Source organism: Schistocerca americana, chromosome 4 (assembly GCF_021461395.2).
Source record: "Schistocerca americana isolate TAMUIC-IGC-003095 chromosome 4, iqSchAmer2.1, whole genome shotgun sequence".
In the NCBI taxonomy this organism is placed as follows: domain Eukaryota; kingdom Metazoa; phylum Arthropoda; class Insecta; order Orthoptera; family Acrididae; genus Schistocerca; species Schistocerca americana.
In genome coordinates, this window is record NC_060122.1 from 114,597,686 (window position 1) to 114,621,219 (window position 23,534).

At 37.7% G+C, this 23,534-nt stretch overlaps 1 protein-coding gene across 4 annotated transcripts in view; it reads right to left on the reverse strand.

Annotated features, from left to right (window-relative positions):
- Nucleotides 1–23,534, reverse strand: part of LOC124612946 (peroxisomal acyl-coenzyme A oxidase 3-like) — a 317,564-nt gene that overhangs the window by 199,345 nt on the left and 94,685 nt on the right. For 3 of the 4 annotated variants that reach the window (XM_047141456.1, XM_047141455.1, XM_047141458.1), the window contains exons 2-5: nucleotides 23,280–23,407; nucleotides 22,753–22,893; nucleotides 22,517–22,675; nucleotides 6,810–6,956 (exon numbers count right to left, since the gene is read on the reverse strand). In XM_047141456.1, the coding sequence (XP_046997412.1) occupies nucleotides 6,810–6,956; nucleotides 22,517–22,675; nucleotides 22,753–22,893; nucleotides 23,280–23,282 (450 nt within the window). In that variant the 5' untranslated portion in view covers nucleotides 23,283–23,407. The remainder of the gene's footprint in view (nucleotides 1–6,809; nucleotides 6,957–22,516; nucleotides 22,676–22,752; nucleotides 22,894–23,279; nucleotides 23,408–23,534) is intronic. The other variant, XM_047141459.1, reaches the window with a different exon arrangement.

The window sequence follows — 23,534 nt, forward strand, 5'->3', positions numbered from 1 at the left end:
TAACTTCTTGTATCTTATCTCTGCAGTCCTTACACAAAGCTTGCGTTGGCAGCAGTAGAATTGTTTGGCAATCAGCTCCAAATGCCGGTTCTCAAAATTTTCTCGACAGTGTGCCTTCAGAAGAACATCGCTTTCCCTCCAGGGATTCCCATATGAGTTCCCAAAGCATTTCTGCAACACTTACATGTTGTTTGAGCCTACCAATAACAAATCTAGTGGCCCACCTCTGAACTGCTTTGATGTCTTCCTTCAGTCTGACATGGTATGGATCCCAAACTGTTGAGCAGTATTGAAGAATATATCACATCAATGTCCTATAAGCAGTCTCCTTTACATGTGAACCACACTTTTCTAAAATTCTTCCAACACACTAAAGTCAACCATTCGCCTTACCTACCACAGTTCTCATATTCTCATTGCATATCATATCACTTTACAATGCTATGCCCAGATATTTAAATGATATTACTGTGTCAAGCAGGACACTACTAATACTGTATCCGAACATTACAGGTTTGTTCTCCTTACCCATCTGCATTAACTTACATTCTTCCACATCTTCCAACAAAAAAATGGCTCTGAGCACTATGGGACTTAACATCTATGGTCATCAGTCCCCTAGAACTTAGAACTACTTAAACCTAACTAACCTAACAACATCACACAACAGCCAGTCATCTTCCAACAGCCACTCAACTTCGACACCTAACCGTACTCCACAGCATCATCAGCAAACAACTGCAACTTCCTGTCCACCAAATTATTTATGTATATAGAGAACAATAGTGGTCCTATGGCAGTTCACTGAGGCACTCCTGACGATACCCAAGCCTCTGATGAACACTCACCATTGAGGACAACATACTGGGTTCCATTACTTAAGAAGTCTTTGAGGCACTTGAATTTGCGAACTTATTCCATATGCTCATACCTTTGTTGACAGTCTGCAATAGTGCACCATATCAAATGCTGTCTGGAAATCTAGAAATATGGAATCAGCCTGCTGCCCTTTATCCACTGTTCACAGTATATCATGTGAGAAAATGGGAAGCCGAGTTTTGCGTGAGTGATGCTTTCTAAAACTGTGCTGATTTGTAGAATAAGCTTCTTATTGTCAAGAAATTTATTATATTCAAACTGAGAATATGCTCAAGCATTCTGCACCAAACTGAAGTTATGGATATTGGTTTGTAATTTTTGTTGGTCTGTTCTCTTTTTCTTCTTGTACAGGGTGAGTCACTAACTATTGCCACCAAGAATAACTCTGAAAGTATGACAGGAGCTGAAAAGTATGTGGGACAAAAGTTACATGGGAAAAAGGGGGCCATAATATGAAGTTTTGTTTTTGCTAGGTGGGGTTGCTTCAGAGATATGAAGGTCAACTTTGTTTTTAAAATGGGATGCTATAGTTTTGTACTTATTTTCTGATAGTGACTATCGAGACGAATCCAATAATGTGTAACAGTATGGCCTTTGAAGGTCAACAAAGGTTACAAAGCCGGAATGAATGTCCATTTACAGAATGTTTTCAAAGTGATGAACATTGGTATCAATGCAGAACTGTAATGGATTGAGTGGTATTCCTTACCAAATTGGCACTTATCAAAGCACATGCTCTGACAATTCTCTCTCGCATATCTTCAGGTGTAGTTCGAACATCTTTATAAACAATATCTTTTATTAATCTCCACAAGACAAAATCCAGTCCAATGATTTAGGAATTGTGTCTGCAACTCATTACTAGCCATCAGCAAAAAATTTGCCTGACTTCCATCTTGTTCAAACCACATACTGTATTAGGTATTTCTTCCAATAACACACTTAATGTTTCTTGCATGAATGTGGTGTACTTCCTACCATTAAGATTTCCTTCTATGAAATAGGGGCCTATAATTCTGTCCTCCAGAACCCCACACCACCCATTCACTGACCACAGTTTTTGGTGTGCAACTTACCACAGCCAACATGGATTTTCAGTTGCCCAATAATGCATGTTATGCAAATTAACATTTCCTGGTTCTTGAACGTAGCCTCGTTAGTAAATAAAATCAAATTAATATATGTGTCATCCCTCTGAATCTGCAGTTGAGCCCATCGGCAGAATTCAATGCGATGTATACAATCCGTACCAGTAAATTCTTCATGGAGACTGGTATAGTAAGGATGATATTTATAGCGATGCAGAACACGAACAACACTACTCTCATTCATGCCACACTTCCTTGCAGTTTGATGCAAACTAAAACAAAGATCTCAAACCATAGTGGCAAGAGTCCAATTTTCTGTTTCATCATTAGTAAATTTCCGTTGCCGGATATGTTTACGATGTGTTAAAATTCCAGTTGTTCTCAATTTATCATATTGTTGTTGTGGTCTTCAGTCCTGAGACTGGTTTGATGAAGCTCTCCGTGCTACTCTATCCTGTGCAAGCTCCTTCATCTCCCATCTGCAACATACATCCTTCTGAATCTGCTTAGTGTATTCATCTCTTGGTCTCCCTCTATGATTTTTACCCTCCATGCTGCCCTCCAATACTAAATTGGTGATCCCTTGATGCCTCAGAACATGTCCTACCAACTGATCCCTTCTTCTAGTCAAGTTGTGCCACAAAGTCCTCTTCTCCCCAGTTCTATTCAATACCTCTCCTCATTAGTTATATGACCTACCCATCTAATCTTCAGCATTCTTCTGTAGCACCACATTCCAAAAGCTTCTATTCTCTTATTGTCTAAGCTATTTATCAACCATGTTTCACTTCCATACAAATGTGATCAGGAACGACTTCCTGACACATAAATCTATACTCGACATTAACAAATTTCTCTTCTTCAAAAACACTTTCTATGCCACTGCCAGGGTACATTTTATATCCTCTTTACTTCGATCATCATCAGTTATTTTGCTCCCCAAATAGCAAAACTGCTTTAAGTGTCTCATTTCCTAATCTAATTCCCTCAGCATCACCCGACTTAATTTGACTACATTCCATTATCCTTGTTTTGCTTTTGTTGATGTTCATCTTATATTCTCCTTTCAAGACACTGTCCATTCCATTCAACTGCTCTTCCAAGTCCTTTGCTGTCTCTGACAGAATTACAATGACATCGGCGAGCCTCAAAGTTTTTATTTCTTCTCCATGGATTTTAATACCTACTCCAAATTTTTCTTTTGTTTCCTTTACTGCTTGCTCAATATACAGATTGAATAACATCATGGACAGGCTACAACCCTGTCTCACTCCCTTGCCAATCACTGCTTCCCTTTCATGTCCCTCGACTCTTATAACTGCCATCTGGTTTCTGTACAAATTGTAAATAGCCTTTCGCTCCCTGTATTTTACCCCTGCCACATTCAGAATTTGAAATAGAGTATTCCGGTCAACATTGTCAAAAGCTTTCTCTAAGTCTACAAATGTTAGAAACCTAGGTTTGCCTTTCCTTAATCTAGCTTCTAAGATAAGTCGTAGGGTCAGTATTGCCTTACTTGTTCCAATATTTCTACAGAATCCAAACTGATTTTCCCCAAGGTCAGCTTCTACCAGTTTTTCCATTCGTCTGTAAACAATTCGTGTTAGTATTTTGCAGCCATGACTTATTAAACTGATAGTTCGGTACTTTTTACATCTGTTAACACCTGCTTTCTTTGGGATTTGAATTATTGTATTGTTCTTGAAGTCTGAGGGTATTTCGCCTGTCTCATACATCTTGCTCATCAGATGGTAGAGTTTTGTCAGGACTGGCTCTCCCAAGGCTGTCAGTAGTTCTAATGGAATGTTGTCTACTCCCGGGGCCTTGTTTTCACTTAGGTCTTTCAGTGCTCTGTCAAACTCTTCACACAGTATCATATCTCCCTCTTCATCTTCATCTACATCCTCTTCCATTTCCATAATATTGTCCTCAAGTACATCACCCTTGTTCAGGCCCTCTATATACTCCTTCCACCTTTCTGGTTTCCCTTCTTTGCTTAGAACTGGGTTTCCATCTGAGCTCTTGATATTCATGCCAGTGGTTCTCTTTTCTCCAAAGGTCTCTTTAATTTTCCTGTAGGCAGTATCTATCTTACCCCTAGTGAGATAACCCTCTACATCCTTCCATTTGTCCTCTAGCCATCCCTGCTTAGCCGTTTCGCTCTTCCTGTTGGTCTCATTTTTGAGACATTTGTATTCCTTTTTGCCTGTTTCATTTACGGCAATTTTATATTTTCTCCTTTCATCAATTAAATTCAATATTTCTACTGTTACCTAAGGATTTCTACTAGCCCTCATCTTTTTACTTACTTGATCCTCTGCTGCCTTCACTACTTCATCCCTCAAAGCTACCCATTCATCTTCTACTGTATTACTTTCCCCCATTCCTGTCAATTGTTCCCTTATGCTCTCCCTGAAACTCTGTACAACCTCTGGTTCTTTCAGTTTATTCAGGTCCCATCTCCTTAAATTCCCACCTTTTTGCAGTTTCTTCAGTTTTAATCTACAGTTCATAACCAATAGATTGTGGTCAGAGTCCACATCTGCCCCTGGAAATGTCTTACAATTTAAAACCTGATTCCTAAATCTCTGTCTTACCATTATATAATCTATCTGATACCTTCTAGTATCTCCAGGCTTCTTCCATGTACACAACCTTCTTTCATGATTCTTGAACCAAGTGTTAGCTATGATTAAGTTATGCTCTGTGCAAAATTCTACCAGGCGGCTTCCTCTTTCATTTCTTACCCCAGTACATATTCACCTACTATGTTTCCTTCTCTTCCTTTGCCTACTATCAAATTCCAGTCACCCATGACTATTAAATTTTTGTCTCCCTTCACTTTCTGAATAATTTCTTTTATCTCATCATACATTTCATCAATTTCTTTGTCATCTGAAGAGCTAGTTGGCATATAAACTTGTACTACTGTAGTAGCCGTCAGCTTCGTGTCTATCTTGGCCACAATAATGTGTTCACTAAGCTTGCCTGCACTCATATCTTTTTATTCATTATTAAACCTACACCTGCATTACCCCTATTTGATTTTGTATTTATAACCTTGTATTCACCTGACCAAAAGTCTTGTTCCTCCTGCCACTGAACTTCACTAATTCCCACTATATCTAACTTTAACCTATCCATTTCCCTTTTTAAATTTTCTAACCTACCTGCCTGATTAAGGGATCTGACATTCCACACTCTGATCCATAGAACGCCAGTTTTCTTTCTCCTTTACCATACACATATTTAAATGTATGACATGTAGGGTGAGTACGTTGTGCATATCTTTCAGCATGTAAGTCTCTAGCTCTCTCTGTAGTTCATTGGCATTCTCCATAAATGAGAAGCATATCGACTTGTTTTTCAAAGGTATAAATCATTCACATTTGCTTGATTCAACAATACTAGTCTTACCACTCCTATTAGTACTGTATTGTGAAAGCATTGAATGGTGTTTATGTGTCAATGGCATGTTAGATGGATACGCCGTATTTGGTGAATACTTACGATTTGCACGATATATGAGAGAGAATTGTCAGAGCATATGCTTTGATAAGCGCTGAAGTGATAAGGAATACCACTCAATCCCTGATAAGAAGATTGCAGTACTGCATTGATACCAATGGTCATCACTTCGAACACCTTCTGTAAATGCACGTTCATGCTACCTTTTTGACCTTCGCTGACCTTCAAAGACCTTACTGTTACACATCACTGGATTCGTCTTGATAGCCATTATCAGAAAATAAGTACCAAACTATACCATCCCATTCAAAAAAACAAAGTTGACCTTCATATCTCTGACGTGACCCCATCTAGCATAAAAAAACCAATGTCATATTATGGCCCCCGTTGTCCCATGCAACACTTGTCCAACACACTTTTCAGCTACTATCGTGCTTTCAGAGTTATTCTAGGTGGCAATAGTTAGTGACTCACCCTGTATAGGGGAGTCACCTGTGCTTTTTTCCAATTGCTTGGGACTTTGTGCTGGGTAACAGAGTTACGATCAATGCAAGCTAAGTGAGGGGTCAAAGCTTTAGAGTATTCTTTGTAAAACCAAATTGGAATTCCATCTGGACCTGGTGATTTATTTGCTCTCAAATCTTCAGTTGTTTCTCTATGCCAGGGATGCTTATTATTATGTCATCCATATGGGAGTCTGCCCAATGGTGAAATGATGGTATTTTTGTATGATTCTCCTGTGTTAGTCATTATCCTACAGTAATAAAAAATCAATGTAAAAATATGTTTTTGAACTTGTGTAAAGACTGCCAGAAAAAGCTAGTTATGTGCTGTTTATTTTCACACCGATTACCACAGTAATTTCTAAATGTGACTATTTGGATATTGGTAATCTGTAACGTCTGGTTTTCATTTTCACACTGGTTGAAACTTCACTTCATAATCACTAATTTTTATAAGTATATATGAACATTGTTTCCCTCTGGCTAGTTGAATTGAAACAACACATTTTGAGAATTAATAACCTCAAACCAACAGTAGATTTAACATATATGCTTGTATTTAGCACAGTTATTCAAAGAGTGCAGAAGTCACGTGAAAAGTTAACTAGGCCATTACATACAAGTTTCTCAAAATGCTAAATACTCTCTCTGAAATTTTGTCACTGTGACAATTTTAGCCAATCATTTTAAAGTAACAAATGACTTAGTAATAACATTAAACAGTTTTCTGACCAATGTACAATCTAGTTTCTTTCTTCTTAGCTTCGATAATGTCTCCTGTCATAATTCTAACTAACATTTGAAATAAAAAAAACAATAAATTATCACAATTTACACATAAGGAACTGTTTTTTCCCAAAACAGTACATACCTTCCCGGCTTCACAGTCTTCAATAAACTGATAGTGTCTCGAAGTACCCATCGATCGAATACCATTTGCAAACATAACAAAATTCACACAAATTGTTGAAGGAAATGATGCGTCGTATTGAAATGTTGCAGACAGAAGTGCAAATGGCTAAAACAATAATAAGATACAATCAGTACTAAGTATTATTTTGCTAGTAAAGTACACTTACATGTATAATATTTAGTTAGTAAAATTCCCTATGCCCTTAATTTTTTAGATATAAAATGATATTGCACAGAATCATTTTAATATGCTATCCTCATTGTTGATTATTTTTGATGATAATTCTGCTTATCTGACATCAGTCACATGGAATTTTACTTCTACGAACACCTGCAACAAAAATATATGAACCAGCAGCTACTAACCTTTAGATGTACAGTGAAACTAAATTGCTGCACTTCGTACAACTTCTTACTGTAGTTTCAGACACAAGACATGCTCGGTCCTTTTCAATAGGGTGTATTACAATTAACGGCATAAACAACACAGATGAAAGTACACAATGCTAGAAGCAAAAGAGTTTCAGTTAAGATGGGCTCTAAAATGCCTACCTTAAGATATAGGAACATTTGTTCATCTTCAGTTCTGTGAAACAAATGTCTTGTACTGCAAGCTCTTCATTTTCCATAATTTGGGAGCAGATACTATGGTCAAAACAAGAAAAAATGTCCAGTAAATGTGGGCTTTAAAGTGCATATCTTAAGAGCTATGAGCACTTGTTCCACAGAAGAGACGTGTTGCTCAGTAGCGCAGATGAAGTAGTACTCATAGTTCTGAAGTTACATGCTTTGGAGCCTGTGTTCGCTAAGATATTTTTGCTTCCAGTGTTGTGTATTTTCAACTGCATGTGTTTACACAACTGACTATGACACACCCTGTATACCTCACAACATTTTCCCTGGTGTTGATGGCTGTCTCAGTGATTTCCTGCTTTGTATCTCAGTATATACCAACCACATGACAAATTGCTAGTAATCATACTTCAACTGTTGCTATTGTTTCCAAACAAAATTCTACTACATCCACAGCATTTGCATTCATGCCAAATGTATCTTTTCGAATGATAATCAATTCAGTAAAGGCATAGTTGTCTGTATTACTGACTCCATTTCTTTCAGCTCACAAACTAACTTCCTGTGTCACTTCATTTAGTTCCACTTTAATTGATCCTCCTCAAAAACAGTAAAGAAATGTCCCTTTCACCATATATAGTGCACCAAACAGATTCTGCATCATACCTCTGATTTTCTGTAGTGATAATTTTAAAACAAGACCTTTTTACCCCTACTCGTCCAGATTAGTTTTCTGATTGTTCTACCAGTTTCTACAACATTCTGGCTCAAACATAAGTTCCTAGACAGTTCACATATGTGCTGCATGGCTAAAATTCCTTCGACTGTCCCTGAAGTAGTATTGGTTCTGTGCACCCTCCAAACAGGATATCTTCCAAATACCTTACTGTAAAGGTTAGATTAGATTAGAGGTACTTTTCGTTGCAATTGATCCATAGTGAGAAGATCCTGTAGGATGTGGAACATATAAGAACACAATAATAAACAATAAATATTTACAAAATAAGAACACATATGCTAATGTACCTTCCACATACCCCAAATGAAATTGCCAACGTAAATGGATAGATAAAAATTCTACTCACCAAGTGACAGCAGGGGAAAACACACACACACACACACACACACACACACACACACACACACACACACACAAAAGGATTTAACTTTTACAAACTTTCAGAGCCTGTGGGTCCTTCTTTCAGCAGAAGAGTTGAAGGGGAAAGAAGAGGGGTAAAGGAAAAGGACTGGAGAGGTTTAGGGAAAGAGATATAGTTCAGAAAAGTCACCCAGAACCCCAGGTCAGGGGAGCCTTACCAGACGGGATGAAAAGGAAAGCAGTACGATGGTCACTTGATTTTCATAGAGGCAATTATGTCGACTGGGTAGGATAATTCCGATTCATCAATGCAAATAAGTAGTTCATTAATTTTACTTCTCAGCGTGTGAATATTTTGATGCACTAAAGATAATCAGCTTCTCACATTGACTGAGATGAAACTGAGGAGGGGGGGAATATAATTTCTGCAGATTGGTGAAAATTTTTTAACTAACAGCTGTGTTTGCTGATCCAATATGCCAGAATTATGCTGTTTAGTTTCTTCTTTCTGAACCTCAAGGTTTGTTTCAGTTCTGACCACACTTAGAACTTGACTTCTTTCTGTCCTATATATCCTACAAAAGTTGCTGCTCCAACACTTGTATGTTATTTTTCCCATTCATGGCAGTGACCCCCCCCCCCCCCCCCCTTAAATTTCTGGCAATTAGCCCAGCCAGTTTACTCTTTCCTTTCCTGCTGAGGTGTAGGCCATATCTAGCATAAGCTCACCTATTGAGAGAATCTGTTGCTACACTTTCCTGCACATCCTTAGCTTCCCCACACACTTCATTCGACACGATGTTGAACCTAGCTTTGAAACTGTCCACCCATCCTGTGGATGCCTTAAACTCACCAATTCCAAGCTCTTTAGTGACTTTCAGAGCCTCACTCTGCAACATGGGTCTAGATAAAGGTAAGCTTTTTGCCCATGCACTTAAGAACCATTCCCGCACTATTTCGTTAATTTCTTCATTTCCAGTCTTCTTCGCCTTTCGTTTTATCTGCCCTTTCAACCCTTTCATCCATTTATCCTGAATCTTATCCTTGTTTCTTAAGGTCTCATAAATTTGTGTTTTACCACATTTGAAATGCAACATAATTTCACGCACAGAGAGTTTGTCTTTCTCACTTTCCTTGATTACATCAATCTTTTCGTTAAGTGTTAATGACACATATCGTTTGTTTGACATCATGTTACTGTATCTCTTAAAATACTCCTTGTCAATGGAAACTGGCAGAAAATAATAACCTTGCTGGGTAAAACCATTGTTTAACGGAACAATACCCACCTCTTTCACTGCACACATTGCAGCAGAGTGTTGGTAGATGTGCAACAATGTTCCTGTATGCACCAGTGTGCATCAATAATGAGGAAAATGAGGAAGCCAACAAATAGAGTGCTGCCGAATGAACTGTTTCCTTTGATGTACTGTACCAACAACAAGCATACCTTATTCATTGTTGCACAGAGTGGCACGGTTTTAGGTCCACACCATGCCACTTAACTGTGCCACTTAACAGAGGCGTTAAAAGTAACATCCTTGTAGAGTCATGAATAAATAATGAACTGTAATACAGCAATACTGTATAGGCTCTTTTCCACATTATACAATGAATTATTAAGTAAGATCTAAGATTTGCTTTCTGTTTCTGCATTAGGCACGTTCCACTTTATACAAAAGATCAGCATATAAAAGTGCACTGAGCATCAGGACTGAAATACTTGTATGGTTTGGGCAGATTTCCGAATTATACACATGCTGATTTGAGCAAGTTTTACTGTAATACAAATATAAAAATCTGTACAATGGTTGCAGCAGAGCTCGTATAAAATATGGCTGCTTTCACAGGCAGCCTGGCTTTTGATGGGGTAAGATAAGCCTGTGATAGGATTGCAATAGGAAGTGCTGAGTGAGTGGACAGGGCAGCTCTTGCACCTGGGTCTTCCACGGGGATCTGATCCTGCGGCAAGGGGTTGGAATTGGGAATGGCATAGGGAAGGACTAGGACGTTGTGGAGGTGGGTGGGCAATGTAATAATGCTTTAGGAGGGCTGGGATGTCACTTCAGGCCATGATGATAGGTAATCAAAGCCCTGATGAACTATGTAGTTCAACTGTTCCAGTCAAGGTAGGTATTGGGTGATGAAGGTAGCACTATTTTGTAGCTGGCTCTTGGGGGGTGGTGGGAGGATTGGGGGTGGTGGGGGGAAATGCCACAGGAAATCTGTTTGCACACACGTTCTGGGGGATAGTGCCTGTCTGTGAAGGCCTTAGTGAGACCTTCAGCATACTGGGAAAAGGAGTTTTTGTCACTGCGAATACACAGCCCCAGGTGGCCAGGCTGTATGGGAGGGGTTTTCTGGTGTGGAAGGGATTACAGTCGTTGAAATGCAAGTACTATTGGTGGTTAGTGGGTTGAATGTGGACAGAGGTGTGGATGGAGCCATCAGAGAGGAGGAGGTCAATGTCTAGGAAGGTGGCATGCTGGATTGAGGAGGAGCAGGTGAAGCAGATGGGAGAGAAGGCACTGAGGTTGTGAAGGAATGAGGATAGGGTGTCTCAGTCCTGAGTCCAGATCATGAAGATATCATCAATGAACCTGAACCATACTAAGCATTCAGGGTTTTGGGAGGCTAGGAAGGTTTCCTCCACAGAGCCCATAAACAGGTTGGCATAGGAGGGTGCCATGCGAATGCCCATTGCTGTGCTACAGATTTGTTTGTATACCTTCCCTTCAAAGGAGAAGTAGTTTTCCCCACTTCACTCCAGACTGCTAATCATATGACAGTTGCATTCCAGTCAGACCTGCCAGTGGTGGCGTTACGGGTGTATGCAATGTACTTGCTTGTATGAATGTGTGCATGCTTTCTTTGCTGAAGGAAGCTTTGGCTGAAAGCTATAACATGTAACAGTCTTTTCATTTTTGTCTTCTTCCACAATCTGACATCCATTCACACTGTCATCTACTTTATCAAGGACATTATTCATTACTTGGAGGCACTCCTCTTCAACATCACCAAGGAAATCAAAATTCACATCAATAACTTTCTGCTGCCTAAAACCATTCACACTAGTGTCACATTTACTCAGTTTCACTTACATGATCCTGACTAAACTCACCAATCTCAATTAATGGAACTTCATTTTCACTACTACTAATCATCAATTACTTACTTTCTCCCTTGTTACGAGTTTTCTGCTCCATATTTATTTTTCCAACATTTTCATTCACTTTCTGCACAAATTCTTCATGGGAGGATTGGGGGTGTGGGGGGAAATGTCACAGGAAATCTGTTTGCAGACAGGGTCTGGAGGATAGTGTCTGTCTGTGAAGGCCTTAGTGAGACCTTCAGCATACTGGGAAAAGTTCTTGTCACTGCAAATACACTGTCCCAGGTAGCCAGGCTGTATTTCAATATCCTTGCCTGTACCAATAATTATATCTACATTCTCTGTAATGACCTCCACCTTTTCAATACCAACAGAATCAATTTGCTTTGCTTTGAATATCATTTCTTTACTGCATATATAATCATTTTAACTGTCACCTGAACTACTGTTAGCATCATTTCCTCCAAAAGCTTGGTTAATCAGCTGTTCTCTATCCTCACTATTTAAGCATACAGAAAGACACTTAAATTTCTTTGTTTTTTTCAATCATTTATAGTTTTTCATGCCACACTGATATTGCTTCTTATAAAATTATGTACATCAAATAGCTGGAACACACTCCACGTCCTCAAGACTATCCATTATTAGGCAAACCTCTTTTGGTACTATAGCATTCTCATTACTGGAAATATTTTTACTCACAAGAACCAGTTCCCAGTGGTGGGATCAACTTTTTGAAACCATCTATATCAGTGCCGCACAAACACGGAAAACCGCACGCGCGCAAAGCGAGGTGCAGCGAGTGCCTGCACAGTGCATCAGTTCAACTCGGCATACTTCACCTCAACTCGGCTTGCTAGATGAGGCCGATGCTGTGCGCTGCTGAATGCGCTGCCAGACAGCTTAGTCAACAATGGAATACATAAGTGCAAGACAATTACCAGAATAATGGAACCATCTGCTCCAAAAAAAGGGAAAATTGCCGAAAGTCAATTTAAACCAGAATGGGAACTCTCCTACTTTTTTGTGTGTTGTGACGATAAAGCCAAATGTCTAATCTGTGGTACACTAATTACGTGTGTCAGAAAATCGTCTATTGAAAGGCACTACAGCAAATTGCATTCAGAAAAGTATAGTGATATAACAGGGGATGCCAGAGAGGAAGAATTACAGAAGTTGAAAACTCTTGCAGAAGAGAATTCTGTATCTACAAACGAGGGTTTTTTTGCAAGTACTTTAGCATGTATGTTTTGGTTAAAGGTCATGCAAAATGAAATAACATTTGTTTAGATTCCTTGGTTTTCGTTTTCGCATCGGAGAATCAACGACATTGTTAAGAATTTGCATGAACAACTGGTAGTCAAAACTGAAAACTTCTTAGTGTACTCCATCGCACTTGATGAGTCCACGGATATTAACGACACGGCTCAGTTAGCAATATTTTTGTGTGGCATGGACGATGACCTACATGTAACGGAGCAAAATTGAAAACTTCCTAGCGTACTCCATCGCACTTGATGAGTCCACGGATATTAACGACACAGCTCAGTTAGCAATATTTTTGTGTGACATGGACGATGACCTACATGTAACAGAAGAGCTCCTGGATATGATTTTGTTGAAGGAAACTGTTACAGGGGCGGACATTTTAGCCACTGTTGAAATGGTAGCTGAAGGAATAGGACTCCCTTGGGAAAAGCTGTTTTCCGTAACCACAGACAAGGCACCAGCAATGTGCGGTAAAGCAAAAGGGTTTATTGGCCTACTGTGGAAAAACTTAACATGCTGAATTTACCTTCCGTTCATTGTTTTGCACACCAAGAGGATCTTTGTGCGAAAGTTATCAGTCTTCAAGATGTGATGAAGGTAGTGGTGCGTATCGTGAACTACATTTGTTCTCATGGACTCACTCATCATCAATTCAAAGAATTTTTGATTTCCTTTGAAGAGGAGTATTCAGATATTCCCTACCACGCTGAGGTGCGCTGGCTCAGAAAAGGGAAAGTGACTTCCCGAATTTTTCGACTACGCGACACTGTGGCTCAGTTTTTGGAGAGCAAAGGATGTCCGGAGCCACTTTCTCATGACCCTGAATGGGTAGCTGATTTAGGATTTTTAGCAGACATTATGGCTCTCCTAAATGATTTAAGTCTGAAACTCCAAAACGAAAACAATCTCATCAACAACATGATCAGCAAAATAAACTCTTTCCAGTATAAACTGAAGCTCCTCAAAATACGCAAAAATACGCATCACTTTCCTGAGATATAAATTGTAGCTTTATTAAAACAGTCTGATTTTTATAACCACTCTAATCAAAATGGTACTATGTTTTTGTTTGATAGCATCTGTGCAGGAAGGAGCGCACTTTGAAAAATATGTCGAGGTGCTACAATCTCTTGAAAATGCGTTTAATGACTGATTCCAGGTAATGTGCCGGTATATGACATACAGTTAAATAAAGGAGATTGCATTACATATGCAAGTATAACATTACATTAAAACCAATAGTACACATTACATGTTTATTAAAATCTATCGCATTTTAGTACTTCAAAACAACGGCTTACATTACTTTCATTTATTAACATTGGCTTTGTTATTGTTTCAGGCAATTACCTACCTGCAGCCAATTCTCGATGTTTTTATGAAACCTTTTTCGATGGATATTGAAAGCGCGCTTTCAGATTTAAATTTCAAACTAATTGATTTGCAAAGCGATTTTCACCGAAAGGATGTGTTTTACAATACAAAGGTTTGCTCCAATTCTACCAGAATTTGGCGAAAGAAGAATTTCCCAAGTTACACAGAGAAACAGTGAAGATTATTTCTATGTTTGGTTCCACTTGTGTATGTGAAAGGTTTTTTTCTGTTTTGTCTTGTACAAAAACTAGATTGCGTGTGAGTATTTCTAATTGTAATTTAAAAAATTCTCTCAGAATTGTTGTCAGCCAATCTCTTGTTCCAGATCTTAGTAGCACAATTGCAAATAAAATAAAGAGCACATAGGAAGAAACCAAATTTAAAATTGTTACCATTGCAGTTATTATATAAATCTCTTTTGTACCAGTACACCAAACTAAGCTCTCCATCTAGTGTACATTACTATTTGGCAGTGACGAAGACAACAGGGTAAAAATTTTGAAACAGGTCAAGACAGGCGGCGCGAGCGACACAAGCTAAGGAAGTGAGAGGCAGCGCTATTGCGCAAAGCCGAGGAGTGGGGGGTCTGCACCGTCGTCAACATAGCACAGCCATCTTCTGCACTCTGCACTGTGCGATGCACAGGTGCATGCACCTTGTGCGGCCCTGATCTATATGGTGGTATAGGGTAAGGTCCCAGGTATCATACCATGCAGCCATTCACCCTGGTGCACCCTCATTTGTCAGTAACTGACGAAGAAAAATTTCAGAATTTCAAATCCTCTACAGCTTTAAAAACAGAAATGTTATATAGACTGGTTGTTTAGTGTGATGGTTAATGTACAGTCCTCACAAGCAAAAGGTTGTCAGTTTATATCTCATCAAGTGCTTTAAAATTTTTAATTTTTTTTAATTTTTATTGAAATAGCTTTGATCATTACTTTAATTCAATTAATTGGTTGGATATAATTTTTTTTATTTGTAATCCTTTGCCACGTTGTTTTCATCATTCTATTAACTTTTTCATTTGCTCTCATTTTTTCTCCTTGTCATTCATTTTCCATTTGAAATCTTTGTTCACATGATTTTAATTATTTTTATGTATTAACTTTGATTTTATGCCTCCCATTTTATCATTTATATTTTCATTCCTGTTCTTGTACTCACTATTTCTACTCTTCTTTCTGCTGGAATCATGTTTTACTTCTAATATTTTCTTTCCTTTAAATCTTCGTCTATGTTATTCTGTCCATAGTGCAATAAGAATTTGTGTTTAAATGTTTATATGACAATTACCATCCAATATATATATATATATATATATATATATATATATATATATATATATATATATATATATTTTGTACCAAAAAATACATTTTTGACACAACTTCACCACTATCAGTCAATATAATTAGATTACTTTATCTTCTGTTTTTTAACTGTTAGATCATCATTTTCAAATGTCTAAATATTATAATAGATAATTAAAAATAATTAAATTTATATTCACAAATATTCCAAATGGAAAAAGAATGACAGTAAGAAAAAAGAGTAACTGAAAAGGATAATACAGTGATTAAAATGACATGACTAAGGAATAGAAGTGAAAAAAATACATTTAAACCAATTAACTGAATAAAAAAAATTGAAAGAGCATGACAAGGTTTGATTACAACCTTTTATGTGTAAGATTGCAGTTCAACAACTATTACACTACTCAACCAATCCATATAACACTTCTATTTTAAGAGCTGTAGAGCATCTTGTGAAATTTTGAAATTTTTTTGTCAATTACTCACAAACGAGGGCCCACCAGGGTGAATGGCTGCAGGGTGTGATACTTGGGACCCTAACCCACATCACTGTATAGACAGTTTCAAGAAGGTCATCCCATCCCTTAGGACCACCCCTTGTCAGCACATGGCATGATCTATGTTCTTCACTTCCTTTACTAATGCTATGACAAAGCACAATTATTTACATCTGGCTCTTTACTGTGTTTTGCCCATGTGTGAGCCCCAATTGCATCCAAAATTACCATTATTTCTGACAATGTTGACTCTTGAGTTTCTTCTACCACTTCGGTTTCCATATGGACCATTTGCGACCCAGTTATTCCTTGGTTTACCATTACCTCACCGAGAATCTACCCTGTTCATCCTGTTTACATGGTAATCCCTCCTTGAATCATACTATCCACAAAGTTTCTTCCACCATCTTCTACTTTGCACCTTCCTCAAATAATCTGAAACATGATTTATATTACTACTATGAGCATGCAAAAGTACCAGTAATTCTCTAACAACCTGTGGAAGCTTATTTCCCAGTCCCATAATTATCAATTTGCTACCCAGTTCCTTGTCCAAATATTTTAGTTTGTTAATTAAGAACTGACAAAATCTTTAATGTAACAATAGAAATAATCAATTTTTGAAAATATATCAATGAATATCAAAAATATATCATCTTCTTTCACAAGGAGGATCTATGAGCTCCAAAAGCTGGCAAATTTCAATACCTTTTTGTAAGTGTGTTCTCCTACCACCTGGTGAGTAGATTTTTTTGACAAAACCTTTGGTAGCAGCTCTTACTATGATCAACCTCTAACCTCCCAAAAATTCACCTAAAATTCTTTGTTGTTCACCTATAGACCAACCTTCATTTGAAAATAATTTCTTAAGCTCCTCTCATAAACTACACGTTTCTGAAACTTCAGCTGCCCCACTGTAAGCATCAGATTTCAAAAATCCTCTTACAAAAGACTTTTTTCTTTACCACCCCAATTTTCTGATAAATCACTGAATTCTCTAACAAAATCAAATGGTTCAAATGGCTCTGAGCACTATGGGACTTAACATCTTAGGTCATCAGTCCCCTAGAACTTAGAACTACTTAAACCTAACTAACCTAAGGACATCACACAACACCCAGCCATCACGTCTAACAAAATCAAGAGAGTGCATTTCACCATGGTTCAAAACTATAAAATTTCTTACAACTAACAAATGAAATTCCATCAGTTTCTGTAAAAGCACTGTATTCACTTTGCTGACTTTCCTTTCAGTTTCAATAACCTTAGAATATACAATTTTGTTGAACTTTCCATCTTCTTTTCAATGATAGCTACACATTTACTTTCTCTTTCTTTTTCCACTGTCTCTGTTTTAATTTGGTCAATTTGACTTTCAAGTTCCTCCCTATTATCAGAACAAAATTTCTTTGATACTTGTAAATTACTATCACATGAACTTGCAATCGATTCCATTCTCTTTTCATGTAGTTTCCAAAATCTATTTTTTTCAGCTGTACAAACACTGCTAATGTTATTCAATTTTGCCTCTGTGTCTTATACTACTTCTTTTAAGTTATTCTCAAGGCCAATTTTTACAGTTTCTAGCCTCCTATCCAAGTTCACAAGATTAATTGCATTAATGTTCTTCATAGATTCTTTCCTTTCAACCTTTAAACTACTAATTCCTTTCCTAACATGACAACTACTTGTGTCTATTTTTGAATTTACACTATTAATGTCATTTTATATGTTGCTTCTCATTTCTTTAAAATTTGTTTCCTGTTGTTTCATGAACAGTATCAATATTGAACTCATATCCCCATTTCTCAACTACTCTTACATTTCCCAATTTTCATCACACAGTTCTTGCCCAATGTTATCTTGTTCCACTGCTTCGGAACTATTCGCTTCTTCATCCACACTACAGTGAGCAGGCGGTGAAGCCCTTGACATTTCATCCAAAATGTGGCTGTCATCAAGTTTGTGATACAAAGTTCATTCTAGCCCTGACCTAAACCCATTGTCATCTTCAGGTACATTTTTAATTACTACTTTCTGTTCATCTACCAAGTGAAATTCCTACATCCTTCCCCTAAGTACACAGTTTTCCTAATGTCCTTTAACAATGTTTACTCCCTGTCCATTACCACCTAACACACTGTCTTTACTCTCAGTGTCACACATTTTTATGAGTAGTTGCTGACAATCAAACACAATATCAATTTACCGTAATAATTTCCACCACCAGCTGAGGCTGCTATTGCATTGTCTGCTAATCACATTGTACAAATTTCCAAATTGTCTCACCTCCCTATTTACATATGGTCTCCCTCTAGCCGATTGGCTGCTATACTCTGCAATGTGATGTCAGTTGGATCTGCATGATGACTTGCTGCTGTCTAAGATGGAGTTGATGTTGATAATCTCAGGCAGTACTGCATTCACCCTGGCCATATCACTCTCATAATGGCAGCCTCTTCTGTCCATTGCATTTCGCTTTACTACTGTACCATTGCAACGTGTTCCTCAACATTAAGGCATCAAATATAACTTACCGTATTACCTGCACAGTTATCTCCAGTAGTAGTGATTTCATTGAAACTGGCTGAAAATTTGGTGGTGGTAATAATCTATTGTCAGTAATGTAGTCCACTACAAAAATTGAAGTTCAAACATTTACTTGTACTTAAATACTGAATGAGCTACTGTTTATGGCCAGTCCATGTCTCACCTACTATAATCATGGTACAGATAAACAGATGCCATGTACCATACTGTCATCAAGTTGTAGTCCAAGCATACTAACTTAATATAGATGTACAATCATTACTGTTCACATATGGCAAACAAATAATTAACACAGTTGCTGGATAAAACTCTTTAAACACTGTCCATTAAATCTAATAGCCATATGAATGTAAAAACAATGTGCACAGTAAATATCTTTCAGATGTAACACTGTTCATAGCTTGACATTATTGTTACAGTTCACATTAGTCATTACTTGAAAGATTAACACATTACACGAGAATAACTTCATATTCACAGTATAACTGATAATTTAAAACAGTTAAAAATAATTGAATAAAATCCTGGGCACAAAATTTAGATAAAATGTGGTACATTTCATGACTTGTAATCTGTACTAAATCTTCTGCAGGATGTTGTCCCATATTTTCAGACATGGATCTTAACTCACTTCAAAACTCACCACAGACTGAACTAAGATTACTTCCAACATGTTTCTTTTGTAAGTTTACAATATCTGAAACTGAAGTTGTCAATTGTTGTTTTCCTGATTTGCACAAAATACAGTTAAAAGATTTACATTTCTGAGTAACTGAATAATGAATGGGGATATGTTTAAATATACGGTACTTTCAGATACAGTTATAATTTCTATCTAATTATGCTGGTTAGTTTGGCCAAATGTGCGATTCTATTTCAGTGCCTAGCAATGTTTTATCTAAGAATGTTAATTACTTCAAAATTAAATGAGATTAGGTGTCCCTAACTTATTTTAATTGCCAACTGAATGAATATTTTATTTATTTTTTCCACTTTTTTTACGTACTTTATCAGGAAGTTAGTAACTGTGTTTACAACTGCGTATGAGCAATGATAATGAAATCTGAAATTAGCTTTGTTTTCTGAGAAACTAACTTGTTCATCACATTCTTAGTAATGAAAAGAAAGTAACATATAACAAAGTTAATTTGAATTGACCATGGGTCATTATTTGAGATTTTTAGGTACTGTGTAAATTGTATAGAAATGACAATATCAAAGATACAAAATTTGCAGAAAGAAAATAATTTTGAGGGGAGAAAAACACAACAGATGGAAGTAATCCACCTGTTTTGTCACAAGGTCAAGAGGCTATAGCGATAACATGCAATAACATCTAGTCAACATAACCTGCAGCACAATGACATGACCTCCGTGTAACTTAATATGAACAGTATGAGCTTGTTTAGCAGTGGTTTTAGAAGTGATTCTGTCAACCTGGGCTATCTTCTCCATCAGCTACGTGAGCACAGTTCACCATCCAGCAATAAGTCTCTCTCTCAGGCTTCGCAAATCAGTTGGTGTGTACGTTTACATCAGTGACAAGAAGAATCTCCCAATGCTTTGACTAACCACTGTATAAAAATTCACACAGTGCCTGACTTTTAGAAATGATAAGGGTGAGGTCACACTGTCCAACATTCCTCCAGAAGCTCAACACCTTCGCCCCTACTCACTTCACCCAGTCACCTCCATTGATGTTGATCTCTAACTCGAGAACAGCTACATCGGTAGTGCCTCTTGATTTGAGCCTACTGACCACTGACAATACCTCAAATTTGACAGTTTCCATCCATTCCACATCGAGAAATCCCTTCTGTACAACCTAGCCACTCTCTATCATCACATTTGTAGTGATGAGCAGTCCCTCTACAAACATCCTGAGATCTTCACAGATGGAAATTAACCTGGTAACCTTGTATAGAAACAGGTTTCTCATGCCTTGTCTCCCCAGTCACCTAAGAGTCATCTATACTCCCCCTCCCCACAAATTCCCACCGACCGGCCAGAAAAGTAGACCCCCACCCCCTGTGGTTTAGTACCACCCAGGACTAAACCAACTAAATCACATTCTCCACCAAAGATTCGAATACTTTCTGTTATTTCCTGAAATGAGAAATATCCTCACACTATCTCCACCATCAGGGTGGTTTCTGCCACCCACCCTGCCTAAGCAATATCCTTGTCTGCCCCTACTCCACCCTTGCTTCTATGCCCTTCCCCAAGACCTAGATGTAAGATCTGTCCCACTCATCCTCCCACTACCACCTATTCCAGGCCTGTCACAAGCATTTCCTATCATGGTGACCCCAGCAGAGGCAGGGCCAACTGTGAAAGCGGCTATATAATCTACCAATGTAGTTGCAATCACTGTGCCACATTTGACATACACATGATCAATAACAAGCTGTCTGTCTGCATGAATGGTCCCTACTAAACAATAGCCAAGAGACTGCTGGACCACCCAGTTGCTGAGCACACCATCCAACATGATGTGTTTGAGATCAATGACTGTTTTATAGCCTGTGCCATCTGGATCTTTTCCACCAACACCAGCTTCCCTGAATTCCATATGTGGAAACTCTCCCTGCAACATATCTTATGATCCCGTAACCCCTCTGACATCAACCTTCACTAATCCGAGTCCTCCACCTGCCTACCTCCTTCCTATCCCACCAGCAAACCTGCACAGTCCTCTCTGAGGTGAGTAGCAAACTGACGTATTAATGAAATAGACTCAACATATAGATAAACTAATTAAGCTCAGTTAAGTATGTTTTGCTCTTAGAAACATCTGAGGTTTCTGTTGCCACAAATTTCCAAAATATGCTTTTACGAATGGTTACTTCTGCACAGTTAAAAGTCAGGCATTGTTGTGAGCACCTTTGTAATTATGTAACTGGCAACAGATAATCTACAAGCACACATTTGGCCCTTTAACGCAGCTAATGGTAATTGAAGGCTCTCTTGCATCAGGAGAATATAACAAATAAAGAAAATGTGAATAGGTGTGCTGCCATAAACTTTTAATGAACATTACTGTCATTCTATAAAAAACTGAAACTTGAGTTTTGAAAATAATGTCTTTGATGTAATGTATAAAGAAGCAACCAGATATTATTCTGTTCTTATTTCTTCAGTTAATCAAAGACAACCATAAACAGGGAATTTATCACTCACTTAAGAACACATAGCACAGGTCACAGCTGCAAATGTCTTTGCATTTGTGAAAGAAACAATGTATATCTATGTATAGGCTTAACAAGAGTATGAATTGCTATGAACTGCTACTCACTACATACGGGAGACAGTGAGTAGCAGTCAGGCACATTCAAAAGCAGACTAAGCAATCAGACACCGTCCTCTTTCAGAATTAGACACACACACACACACACACACACACACACACACACACACACACACGTGTTCATACATGCACAACTCACACACACATGCCACTGTAGTTTCCATGTTTCCATCCGCATTTCATATTTGATTTTTCATTGTATGCAGTATTATGGTGGATGAAATACATGGTTTGATGAGGGATTTGCACTCGTACTATGTGAACAGCTTTTGTATCAAAATATGAATTCGCACATTACTTTCAATCTTAATGCCTATTTTAGGCTATAAAAATCAGAATTTCCATTCTGTCTTTCCACAAGTACTAATATGAAATTGGGTCATGTGTAATTCACATATTCTTTTTTTTTTTTTCAGAATTTTACTGATGTTTAAGTATGAAGCTAGAGACAGAATTTCCCTCTAATCTGCATAGAAATGTAATACTGATAACCTTGCTATATGCATGAGGTTCAGAAGAATTCAAGATACTTACTTACAAATAACAATGTAATTTGCCAGATATGTTACCTTGTGAAGATTTCCAAATACGTCCTCAGCTGATAACATATGGAGCTTTCTAAAACTATACTCTCTCTTCATAACCAGGGTCCGTTGTTCTTCTAAACTTAATGAATTATCTGAATGGTGAAATTCTGGGTTCTCCTCAATTAGCTTCCATATTTTCATCTGTAGTTACAAGAGCACTAAGTTTTAAATGAGTGTGTAAATATTTTAAAATCACAGTAAGAAATTATGCTTGGCACCTTATAATCCAACATTTCAGGCGTTTCTAACAGTAGCTTCATAGATTTCCAGTCAAAAGAAGATGCCTTTCGGTATTTGTCAAGTGGGCCTGGAGGGAAATCAGGCAACAACTGTACTTCCATTCCAACTTCTTGTGAATCCTGAAAGTAAAACAAACAAATCTTTCCTTAAACCTACTACTCACTTAACAGAAAATGGTTGTCAGACTTCCTTAGCTTGAACAGCAGACGTAAGTGGAACAATATTAGGAATATAAGTTTTGTAACTAGAATTCCCATCTTAAAAAAGTTATGCTTTACCTGGGCAGTTTTCTAAAGCTAGGTTCCTTTTAGTGCACACAACAAAATTAAATTACAATGAAGAAACCATCAGAACTGCATAATTTCCATTTGCCCATGAAGATCGGGAGATTACTTCAAAAATATGGTATAAAAATTTATATTGATCCCTCCACAGAAATTAAAAGGTATATTATCTTGTGTGGAAGATAATCTACAACTCCCAAAACCAGACATATATCACATACCATGTGAATGTGGCACTTCAAATGTCAGACAGACTATGTGAACTGTTGAACAAAGATGCACAGAACCCAAGTGTTACACCCAAACTCAAGGAGCCAAGTACATCAGCTGTCACAGAACACAGTCTCACCTCCAAGCATAAAATGAAGTATAAAATTGCATGTGTCATAGTGCAGGAAACAAATTAATGGGACAGTACATTAAAGAAGGCAATCAAGGTTAGAGTATGAAATGTTATCAGTGGTATTAAATGGTTT